This window comes from Artemia franciscana, unplaced genomic scaffold (assembly GCF_032884065.1).
Source record: "Artemia franciscana unplaced genomic scaffold, ASM3288406v1 Scaffold_364, whole genome shotgun sequence".
NCBI classification, from domain to species: domain Eukaryota; kingdom Metazoa; phylum Arthropoda; class Branchiopoda; order Anostraca; family Artemiidae; genus Artemia; species Artemia franciscana.
In genome coordinates this window covers 230,136-242,956 of record NW_027064236.1, presented here as the reverse complement: position 1 = coordinate 242,956, position 12,821 = coordinate 230,136, and the positions used below count along the sequence as shown (strand labels likewise).

The window sequence follows — 12,821 nt, the reverse complement described above, 5'->3', positions numbered from 1 at the left end:
TACAACAATATCATATAATCCCTTATCGACATTTTCATCAGGAATTTCAGCGGAAATCACATCGTCAATTTCATTAGAAGTAATTTTATCATGTAGCCAGATTAAAATATGTGCGTGTGGCAATCCTCGTTTCTGCCATTCCACTGAGTACATCCAGCATCGCACTAACCCAAACACTTTAAGTTTTACTATGTAGTTTATCGGTGATTTCAACTTTTGCCGGAAGACACGGGCCGTAATGTCATGTCTATGAACCGCCGAAGTAAAAGCTGCCATATCTCGTCCCAAGATTGATTACATGTAAATGTAACAAAAAAATCTGGACGACCATAGAGACGAACCTACGCAATAGCATCCCAAAAAAATGATAGGATATTGTAGAGCATCGTAGCATCGATGAGTTTCAGCAATTCTTACCAACTGAGCGTCTCGCTTATGAAGAATAATATCTCGAGGTAAAAACTGATCACCGACCATAACGATTGCCACTTCGTCGATAGTTGGAGCATTGTATCTACGCACATGTTGGCCAGTAGGCGTTTCGTCAGCGAAAAATAACAATTTTATGCGTATCAGTAGGCATCAAATCGATGGCTGTTTTGAACAGACGCACTAAATTATTATTTTTGTAGAAAAGATGTTGCAATTGGGAAACGATAGTCCTTTCAACGTCGAGAGAAATTTCGCAACGTGCATTCAATTCAGAATTTCTATCACTGATGAAGTACAGTTGTAAAAATTTATGATTCTCGCCTGAGAATGGTAGAAGGGACCCTGCTCCATGATAAATTTGCCCTTTTACTTTGAAAGTAGGCATAGACTGATCTTGGTTTTCGATTTGGGCACCAAACGACGTCATTTGGAAACATGAGTTAAATTTTCTGATGTTTGACAAAAAACGCTTAGATTCTGACGTAGTTCAGACGTCGTTCATGACGTAGTATTAATTAATGTGAATTAATTAACAAGTGTTTTCATCAAGGGAAATTTCCAGGTTGTTTTAAAGTGGACGTGTAACCCCAATACATAAGGATGGTATTAAAACTGACCCAGGAAATTACAGACCGATAAGTATATTAACCACACTTTCCCGCGTTTTAAAGAAGTGTTTTAGTACCAGAATGATGAGTTTTTTGGAGGATCATAAGTTACTGGTAGAGACACAATTTGGGTTCCGTAGAAAAAGAACAACGGAACAGGCAATGATTTATTTGACAACTATTATCAATGTGGCATTAGATAAAGGTTTTAAAGTAGGTGCAGTATTTTTAGATCTGATTAATGCTTTCGACATGGTGGACCATGAACTTCTTCTTAAAAAGTGTGAGGTGTATTGTCTGAGAGGAAAAGTGTCGATTTTTTAAGAAGTTTTTTAAGTAATCGTTATCAGTATGTTCAACTAAATGATTCTTCTTCAGGAGAAAAAGTGGTTGAAGTAGGCGTTCCGCAAGGATCAGTTCTTGGTCCTATATTATTCTTGATGTTTATAGATGATTTACCAAACTCTCTAAATAATGTTTGCTACAGAATGAATGAACTAACGGTTAACCCCACTAATGAAACAGTTTTGATTTTTGCTGATGACACAACAGTAATTACTAGAGCTAAGACAGCGCAGCTGCTTGAGAATTAAATGAGGGAATCAGTTGATAAAATTGTGCTGTGGTTGAGGGTAAATAAACTAAGGATAAATATAAGCAAGTCTAATTTTGTCATTTTCTCACGACCGCCGGATTTTTACCCATGGATGAAGGAAATAAATACGTCTAATGGAGTTATAAAACGGACTGTTTCTTTTAAATACCTCGGGATTATAACTTTAACTAGTATAATTCTGGCAAGAAATCTAGGTATGATGAAGAAACTCAAATATTTTTTCCTAAATCTGTTCTCCACCATCTTTATTTTTCTCTTATACACCCGTATATATTTTATTGTTCAAATATTTGGCTCTCCGCTTTTCCATCTATCGTTAAACCAATAAGAGTTCTACAAAATCACGCAGTTGGGCTTTTAGCAGGGATTCGCCCTCGTCGATCTGTTAAGGAATTATATTCAACTTTGAAAATTTTGTCAACTGCGAGCCTCCGTGAATTTTATGTATTGTGGTTTATTTTTGGATTACTGCAGGATATTCGACCACGCTGTTTTAGTGATTGATTATGCGCTAGGTCTTTTGTACATTCACACGATACAAGGAATATTGTTGATTTAAGTGTATCTAGGGGCATTTCTTCCCGTTCATGTTTTTCTGTTTTTTATAGAGGTACACGGAAATGGAATAACTTGACGAATAATATAAGGAGTATTTGAGACCCAGTTATATTTCGAAAAACCATTAAGGAACTGCTTTTTTTAGATAATTAGTTTTGATTCATTCGTTTATTTTATTTATTGTGGTGTTTATGATGATATGTAGTTTCCAGAGGAAAAGTAAAGTAATGATGTTGTTATTTTTCATATTTATAGTTGAATGTGGTGGTATTAGTGGTGTCAGTGGCTTAGTGTTCTTTTATTTTATGTATTTTGTTTTCTCCCCCTCGGACAAGGTTTGCTTTTTAGGGGAGGTAGTGACCATTTTTTTGTTTATTATCTGTTTAATAAATAAATCCTTCTCTCCTTATAGGGTATAGAACAAGAAAAGGAGACAGCCAAACTAAAAAAAAAAACACACACGCGCAAAAAAAAAACTAGCACAGACTTATCTTTAGAATCTTTTAAGCCCTATGAGGAGAGTGATGGAGAAAATTTTGCTAACACCTTACTAGACCTTGCTTTGTGCTGCAGATATTTCCAAAAAGTTTCATAGCCGTAGTTTAACAGCTACTGTAGTTAGATAAAATATCTTGTCTTCCTTAGGGTATTGATTTGCTTGGGTTACTAATAATAATAATAAAAACAATTAATTAAAACTTTATTCTTTTCAGGAATCACCCAAAAAACAGAATATCGGAAGATTGAACTTAATTTAAAGAAAAAAAATGCAAACTGAGTAGAGGAGAATCTGGTAATTTAACGTAGGCGCAAAAAAAAATTGATATTATGTAGCCACTCTTAGTAAGGGGCCACCCGACAGAATTAGATAAACTCAAAACAGGCTTAAAATAAGTGCAACTGTAAAATATTGAAATATTGCGATATATTTCAATATAGTAGTTAAAATAATGTTGAAATAAAGTGTCGTTGTTAAAATCCTAAAGTAAAACCACAGGACAAATAACACAAGGAGGGCAGAAATAAAAGAAAAAAGGTAAGATAATAATAAAATTTTTGTTTTGTTAAAACTAAGATGAGGCTCACATGTTTGATAAAATTTTGAATCCACTATAAAAAAAAAGGTATAAATAGAATAAAAATATTTTTATTTTGGTTTCTGAAATTAGCATTAGAATTATCTTGGGTAACACCAGATACTGTTGGTCGTTTATTCTTCAGATATGACCAATTTCTACAAATTTCTCGTCGTTCACTGAGTTATAGCTGCCTACTGTGCACACCTTAGAGGCTTACTAACCGTAAAACTGCGCGGTTTCAAATTTGTTTCCGTGATCAAGTATCCTTTTGTATCCGAAGCTAATAATGAAATGTCCCTATTGTTTACTTTATGGACTATATCAGTTTAGCATTTGAACGGCTCAATAAGGATTTACTAAGGAAATAAGGATTTACAAAAAGCATATTATATACAAAATCTGACGAAATACAGTAACTCCAAGCCAAATTAAAAAGAGTCCGAGGATTAACTTTGTAGAACATCCCTCCTGCATTTTATGAATTATCCGTCATAGAAGCACCAAGGTGTTACAGGAAAACTAACGTTGAATCTTTGTTACCTGTATTGGGCCTCTTTCGATATAGGGTGTGGGCGTGAACCCAATTTGTTACCCATGAAATGTAATGGTATCTATAATGAAAGTGCCGATTGGTAATTTTGGTACTCTCGAGAATAGACTAAGTAGCATAGATGGCATTGTGATGCTATCACGACGCAAGTCAGTAATGTATAGAAGAAAATATAGAACGAACATCTTCCGATGTATTGCTTGCATTCTCCCTCCTTTCCCAAATGTAAAATCATAAGAATTGAGCACATGTTATTGCTAAAAACCAACAATTGCTGCTGAATCTTAGATAGAACAAGATACTATCAAATTACTCCAAAATTTAATCAAATTTGTTAAATATTAGCTCCCAATAGGAACAGGTGTTATCAAGATGCAGTTCCAACCTGAAATGAATTTGGTTCTAATATTAGTGAGCTGCTAGCCTGAGTTCACATTCAAAGGAACAGTGAACCTGCTAACGAAAACCCAGCTTAACTTAGACCCGAGATTTAAGCGTAGAAATATACCTTAGAAAATCTTACAAAATTAGAAGTTTAAGCTTGAAGCATCACAAGCATTTTAGCCGCGGAGTATGTATAATATCAATTCACCGTAGGCCTATTACAAAATGCAAGTGAACTATGTTTTGATGTTCTATTTTCTGTTGTGTATGGCTATGCTGTTTGACCTATGTGATTGTATGGATGAGTAGGGTTAAGGCCTCATTCAAGTGCTGGTCTATATTAATCACTAATTTAGGAAAACAGTCTTCTTTTTCTCCTTCTGTCTCTTTTGATGTGTTTGTGCTGTTGCATTGGTGATTTCTCTTTTCGTTATATAATTCTGTCTAAACGTATCTACTAATGATATTTACAGAAGACTTTAAAACCCTGGATTTACAAACAAATTCTTCTGACTCCAAACACAGACGACGAAAGAAGCGGGGACACTCTCCGTTTCAGACACCTAATTTGTCAACTTGTGAGTTTCATTTGAGTTACGACATCAACAAAATATCTGGGATGCATTTTGGAATTGAAGACCTTTCTCTGGATACGGAGAAATCTTGCAGGGAATTTATTGAGGTAAGAAAATCTAAATGAACGAGGTCAGGCTTAAGCAGTTGTAAATAACATAATATCTTGTTTGATTCTCCACAAAACTAGTTCCATTTAGAGCTTCTTACCAAAGCAGGCGTATCCAGAAAGGCGTATCCAAAAAATCGTGTCTAGTAAATTATTATATTAGTCCATTTTAATAGACAATTTATTTTGAGGAAGGGAGACACATCTTGAAAGAGAAATACAAAAACAGGAGAATTGTATCCTATATATATGAGATTGTACAAAAATTTCACCACCACCCCCCCACACTTGAACATTTTCCTGCTTTTCAGTGCCGAAAGAATTGTAGTTGGCACGATTCTACATATTCAAATATGAAAACTTAATTGCTCAAAGTTTTATCCGTTCAAGAACTAATTAATTAATTCATTAGAAAATTCTGCTGAAATATGACGTGAATCTTAGCGTAGCCAGTATTGTCTCGAAAGTAATTTAGTTCATCTATATTTCTTTTAGTGGGATGTAGCGGGCTATTGCAATTAAAGATAGTCCTAATCGTGTTTACTTGTGGAAGTACTTCGTTCTTAAAGTGTATATTTGATAAATTTTTCAGCCTTCCCAAAAAAGTATGATAAACTTGTGGCCCTTCCAAAAAAAGTACGAGTAACTTTGTTTTGTGAAACATATCCTAAAATAGTGAAAAATAGCTATGTTATTGTGTTTAATTCAATTTCCAGAATTTTTTAGTATCAGCAAGTATGCAAGCAGGGACTATTTTTTGGGTTGGGGGTGGATCTAAAATAACAGAGATGGGGATGAGCTGAGTGAAAATTACCGTGAGGCTCGAAAAACAATAGAAGTGATTGAGAGTTAAAGGGTCTAAGATCTGGCCCTTTCTCATTACCTGGATAGTATCACTAGTAAAGATGATGGATGCAGTGAAGACAGAAAAATTAAAACAGTCAATGTGTTTTTTTCTTGCACTTGAAAAGGTTTTGGAGGAATGGGATGGTAAGTCTACGAACTAAGATTAAAGAGTTTGGAGCAACGGTAATGACAATGGCCAATTATGATTTTGGGATGTGGAAGCTTTGAAAGTCTGAGAAAGATGATTTAAACATTTCTAGAGGAATCACCTAAGGGCAGTTTATACCCGTTTGACTGACTGTATATCAAGCAATAAACTTTAAGAAAAAAGTGGTTTGATCCCAGTTTCTAGCTTTATAATGAAATAAAGGTTTATATGGCTAGGCCTAGTTTTGAGGATGAAGGATGACAGAATGTCAAACGATTGTGCTTTTCAGCCATCCGTCTGAGGCCAAAGGAAAAGCAGGTGGCTTTTTTTTAATAAGGGATACAAGCACTCACAAAGAACAAAGAAAAAATTAAAATAAAATATCACTTTAAGGAATGTGAAAAGTTCCAGAGGCTTCTAAAATATAAAAGAGGGTGATTTTACATAGCCAGCCATCTTCTGGTGCTAAATTTTCTAGATGGGGGTGCTGAACAGGTGGCTGTTCGACCAAGTGTGCATCTTACGATCTCGTGGAGCATTTGCGCCCTACTAGTAGGCTAGTCAAACCATGTATTGAGAATTTTCTATGGAAACAACACAATTTTTTCCCATGCACATATATTAAAAGAAGATTCCTCGTGCTAGTTTTGTAATTTGGTTAAAAACTGAGAAATAACTTTAAATATGTTTTTATCCACCGGTCGCACTAGCAGAGGCATTTATTTTTCACAGAAGATATGAAACACCCAAATGATAGACATACTCTTAACCATGGTTAGTAAAACTAGGATACGTGAGGAAATTTCATCCTTTTCAAAAGTAAAATATGTGATTTAACTAATTCATGTTTATTTCCGCTTACGAATGAAGTTGTAGCCAAATCCTTTCAGACTCTTGGGTTGATCGAGCGTTGGTTTCATTCAACAACTCTTTCCTTAAGATTTGTGGCACGACCTGAATTTGAATATGGTTTGAGTATTGTGTCCTAGTTAACCAAAGTGTGAAGCAAGTACTCCAAATAGTCCATTGATGTACAACATGGTATTTACATCTCAGATTACCCTACAAGAACAGAACGCTTCAACTTCCAATCATTCTCAACTATAGGAAAAGGATGTTCTTTTATTGTTTATTTATGCATATATCGTATCAAATACCCTGTTGTCACAAAATTAATGAGTAAATAATAAAACTAATAAACTGTGAATAAGAAAAAACAGGAGGATAGACAGTAATAAAACGAAATACAAATAAAATAGGACTAAAAGGCAGTTTAGTGAACTTACTAATCCATGCTTATCAGTAGAATCAATAATGGACTTATTAAATGTTTTCCATAGGAATTATCTACTGAGAACCTTAGGCACCCGTTCGACTGATCGTATCTCAGATAAAAAGCTGTACGAAAAAGATAGTTATATCCTACTTTCTGTGGAAACAATGAAAGAATGGATAATATGGCTAGGAATGTTGAAGGCTTATTAACCTAACCCTGGAGATTTGAATGGGGTGCATCATACTCACACATTTATCATCATCGTCATTAAAATCGTTACTTATAAATATTTTGCTTCAATATGTATGATTGGAGAGAATGTGTGGCATGGTTGGGGGGGGGGACTAAATACACCTGTTTCAAAAAATACCTAAGGTTGTTGTTAGGGAATTTGCCAGGATAAAGTCACTTTATTAAGCTGCCGAGAGTTTATTAAGCTGCCGTTTTAAACTGTGAGTTTAAAAACTAATTTTTTAAGTAATAATTGAACCTAAATACTGTCATATGGAAAAACGATATGTTTTGTTGTGCTTCACAAATATGATAACTAGGTATGATTTTCAGTTCAGGTACATAACCATGTTATTTTTTGGCAGTTTGCCAGGATGAAGTCATATTATTCAGCTGCGCAGTTTAATTTTGTAAATTCATTTTTAGTTAAAAAACCGTTCTTTGGGAAAATACCAGCAATATGTTTTATTTTCATTGTCTTTCAAAAGTGTGACAATAAGGCATGTGTTTTAGTTTCGGTACAAAACTATGTTGATTTTTGTTAAGTCGTGTAAGTAGAATATAAAGTGAAATTTGCAATTTTTAGACAGGAATGAACAGAAATACAATTGTACATAGGCTGCTAAGCGGTCTATGGCTTGCACATCTTGACAAGAAGTAAATTGCTATGACACTCCCTGATGATGGCAAATGAAAAATGGCTTACATGGATGGTCCTAATCTAAAATTTTGGACTATGTGAAATCATGATTGTGATAAATATTTTTTTAAATTACTAGTTAAAGTGTATTTTCATTGCAAATACCTTATATGTTTTACTTATTTATTATTTTTAAAGATATCCGGAACAAACCACACCGAGCACCAAATAGAACGGAGAATCTGTGGGAAGTATTTAACGTCATCCACAGTAAAAATGGATGCATTCGAAGAAATATTTACAAGAAATCTATCAATTAAAATATCAATTAGCGTTACAGATATCAAATCCATGTTTAGCTTTGTTGTCACAGGCTTTCATACTGGTAAGTTTTTTTTTTTCTCTGTGTCTCTCTTTCTCTCTCTCTTTCCCTCTCTCTTTCTCTCTCTCTCTCTCTCTTTCTCTCTCTCTCTCTCTCTCTCTCTCTCTCTCTCTCTCTCTCTCTCTCTCTCTCTCTCTCTCTCTCTCTCTCTCTCTCTCTCTCTCTCTCTCTCTCTCTCTCTCTCTCTCTCTCTCTCACTCAATTTCTCTACTTTATCTTTTCTTCTGTTTTTGAATGAGGTAAAACGGCAATAATAGATTCATCAGAGTAGAAAGGAAGAGGGGACTAGAGCAGTCTGTCAGTTACTGTTACAAGTTGACGGACAAGGTCCATTAAAGATTCACTGGACCGTATCCTTTCGTTGTTAGCCCTGTATGCGGTCGTACACATCCTCTTGGCTTATCAGAAAGCAATTTTTTTCTTGAAGATTGTAGGGGTTCCAAAATATTCCGCAAGTAAAGGCTCTTACAGATATTATTGTATTTATAGCATTACTAATTTAAAATAAATCTGATGAAAGTAAATAGCAAAGTTGAAACTTAAAACGAACAAAAATTACTGCTTCACAGTTTATGCAACATATTTTTTAAAAACTGTTGCAAATAAACTCTTTCGTGATACTTCCCTATATATGGAAAACTTTGGAAAATTCGCACTTGACTGAAAACACAACACCGACGCAACTAAACAGGATTAGAAAAATAATTCTTAAGTGGCCGTAAGAAAATAAAAGACTAATTCATAAAGCTCTAATGTGTTTTACTGGTCATGAGGTCTATAGCTTTTTATTGTACAGTTTTAATCCTCTAAAAAGCTCAAGAAAGCCTGGTTTTCAGTAAAGTACTAATTTTTAAAGACTCTAGTAGTGATTTTCACCCATTTTCAGTTTCACCTTCGCTTTCCACTTTAATCTGAAAAACATTTTTAAATTATATTTTGTTCATTTGTTAGGTTTTAAAAATATAGACAATTAACCTTTGCACAATATCCTATCACATTTCAAAATAGGGCATTAAATATGGATTTAACTTCACATCTCTCGTAAACTTTCTCTTTTAAAATCTGAAATTTCCCACATAAAGAGTCCATTGTCACCCACGGTCACGGTCATGCTGCTAAGGACTGTAGATTTTTGCAGAGGTTGGTCTCAATTTTAATGCTTCGAAGAGCCTGGTCCCTGCTTTTGGCAAATCTGTCGGTGATGTTAGATGCGTACAGTTACATATATATATATATATATATATATATATATATATATATATATATATTTGCTGTTGTTATACTCGCTTATGTGTTGTTATATGCAGTCGGTTATGTGCGCATGTATTTCGGAGTCGAATTTCCTAGCTTATGGATCGTGACCGTAACATCATTTATTATTCTTATGTAACTAACGTCAGAGCCAGGTATCTTTAGACCTTTCTCTAGTTCTTTTCTGAACCTATCTTCAAAAACTTAATCGGGAGGGAAAAACATAGAAATAAAATAGGACATCCACTCCGTCTCTGGGATCTTAGCTCCAGAAACACTACAATTTTCCCTGCTCTTACGAAATATCAACATTACATTGGGATCGTTAGTGCTGTAGGATGACCTTGAGGAGTGGTGCTTTGTGACGAGAATATAACCTACTAAACGACACAGCATTTGCACTGGCTTCGGGGTAAAAGAGAATTCTTCTGGGTCTACTAGTTTTCGCTGGGCTCTCCTTGGCCAAAAAATTACTTCCTAGCTTAGTTATCTTTTATAATTGCCTCACCGTACTAGCATGGATTTGTGGGAATTAACATATAATAAATCTAAGGTAATAGGCTTGATTATGTCTGTGCAGGATTTCAACTCTTGTTGTTAAATGAGCATTGCCATGCATGGACCCTAGATCCATGCATGGATCTTCATTCAACAGGAGATCCCAGGGACTTCTTTATTTTTGGTTCTAAGCTGACTTAAGCACTTCATTTAGACTTGAGCAGATATATTAGTTCCGATCCTGCAGTGGCTCTGGGACCATTGCTTTTCCTGAGACCATAATAACTTTAGTAATTTAAGGAATATGAAAATCACAGCTTGAAATGTGACAACGTTATAAGTGACACCATATGCTTGTGACAACTTGTGAGCAATGAAATGTGACAACATATGCTTCGAACTTTGGCTTATTAGGAGTCTCAGAAACTCATATCCTAGCAGTAGAAAATATGATACTAGGTGATATGGAATTTATTTATTCGGACAGGAATTTCGGGGCTCACGGGTGGGGGGGAAGGAAGCTGCTAAGTCCTGTTTAGGTTGGGAAAGTCTTGCAGTAGAATGCTAGCGGCTCATTTTGTGGGTCTTAGCATTATATGCCCCTGTAGAACCGACTAATGAAGATAGTAGTGACTCAGATGAGTTTTACTTACAGCTACAGGAACAAATAGACCCCAAGATTTTGAAGCTCAAGTCGGAAGAAATAGGGATAAATAGTGTCATAGCCTAGGGAAATTTGAGGTAGAAAAAGAAAACAGTTGTGGTTACAGACTACTGATATCAATCTGTTTATAAGTGATTTCGTATTTGGTCATAAAATAGCCTATAAGTTAATATTATGTTCACTGACGATAAAATAGCTAAACCTTATTGATTATGTTACTGGAAACTGAAGACTGGCAGGATCGATAAAAGGTACTAGGGTAAATTGGAATGCTGTTACTGATGTTGAAAGTAAAGAACCATCTAGTAGTATCTAGGGCTAAAAGTCGCTGATGGTGTCTTTAAGAAGGAAGTTTGAAACACATCTAGGGATATTAGTGAAAATGTTTTGTGCTTAATAGAGGGGAAGAGGGGTTTCTAAAAGAATTATGTGGGTGATAGATCCCATGAAAACAAGAGGAAGCATTAAAATGTGTATTAAGGCGATGTGAAATGGAGGCTATGGATAACAAACTGAAGATTATTGTGATCGAAGAGGAGTATGCGCTGCTGCGGTGAAGTATGGGCAGCTTATGGTGAAGAGACAGTTTGTTTTGGACAGTTGGACTTTATTTCAAAAAAGGCATACACTAAATGAACATTTTTTTCGTAAAGTAGCTCCGCAAATGCTAAACTTAAAATTAAAGAGTCAGTTTGAAATTATTTGGGTGACAGGTCCTATGAAAACAAAAGGAAGCGTTAAAATATGTATTAAGGAGGTATGAAATGGAAGCTATGGATAAAGTTGCTGAATATTATTGTGATGGAAGAGGAGTATGCGCAGGTGGGTTGGCCTCAGGTGACCCGGTGATGCGATGAGTTGTTGTTACTATTAGTACTAGTTATGGTGAAGGCCAAAGTTTGTTTTCGACAGTTGGACTTTATTTCAAAAAAGGCATACACTAAATGAACATTTTTTTCGTAAAGTAGCTCCGCAAATGCTAAACTTATGATTAAAGAGTCAGGTTGAGGTGTAATGGTCCTCTTTACATTTATGGTAATCCTGGTATGGTATTAAAATGAACAAAATTAAATAAAGGTTTTTTTTCAAAGGAAAGTCGAATGTAAATTAAAACTTAACACTAATAATATTATACTTTATGTGAGGGGGACTACACCCTCCTCAACCTCCCGCTGCTTGTGCTAAATTTTTCTTTTTTACTGTTTGTCCCGGGTGCTTTAAGGATGACTGCTCAAGCCCATACGCAATTGGAATGGATCAAAATGTTTTTCTTACAGCATATCATTTTGGAAGAGTGCATTGATGTGCCTTTGCTTTAAACAGTACGACTTTTTGTTCATATATCACTCTTTACTTTTATTATTAAAAAATCTTGTTTTTATTATTTAATGTATGTTTTCATCTATCTGTTTTCATACCAGAATATTGCTTACATTAATACTATAAACATTGCGTGACCGTTTGAAATATGTTGTAACTATGACAGGTACATATTTCTTTTAAAAAGGGGAAATAAGGTAAACATTGGACGGAAATGAATAAGGTAAACAACACGCCCTAAGTTTGACCTTTTTTCCCCATTGCTTTCAGAATGACTGCTCAAGCCCAAGCCCAATGGGAATGGATCAAAAAGTATTTCTTACCACATCCCATTTTGGAAGAGCGCATTAACAGGCCTTTCCTTTAAACAGTACGACTTTCATTTGAAGTTCTTATGTCGCTCTTTACTTTTATTAAAAAAACTTGTTATTTATATTTAGCTTATACTTCTATCTATCTATCTTTATGCAAGAATGTCGCTTACATTAATACAACAAACATTGCGTGACTATTAGAAATATTTTGTAACTATGACAGGTAGATGTTTCCCTTAAAAAAGGGAAACAAGATAAACATTGAAAATTATTGACATTTCTAGTACATTTTTTTAAAACTATATCTGCTACATGAAATGATTTTCCATAAGACTTTTTCTA

The 12,821-nt window shown here is 34.8% G+C and overlaps 1 protein-coding gene across 1 annotated transcript in view; it reads left to right on the top strand.

The window, feature by feature from the left end:
* Positions 1–12,821, top strand: part of LOC136043187 (uncharacterized) — a 105,191-nt gene that overhangs the window by 69,094 nt on the left and 23,276 nt on the right. Inside the window, exons 4-5 of the mRNA XM_065728122.1 lie at positions 4,701–4,909; positions 8,249–8,435. Coding sequence (XP_065584194.1) covers positions 4,701–4,909; positions 8,249–8,435 — 396 coding nt within the window. The remainder of the gene's footprint in view (positions 1–4,700; positions 4,910–8,248; positions 8,436–12,821) is intronic.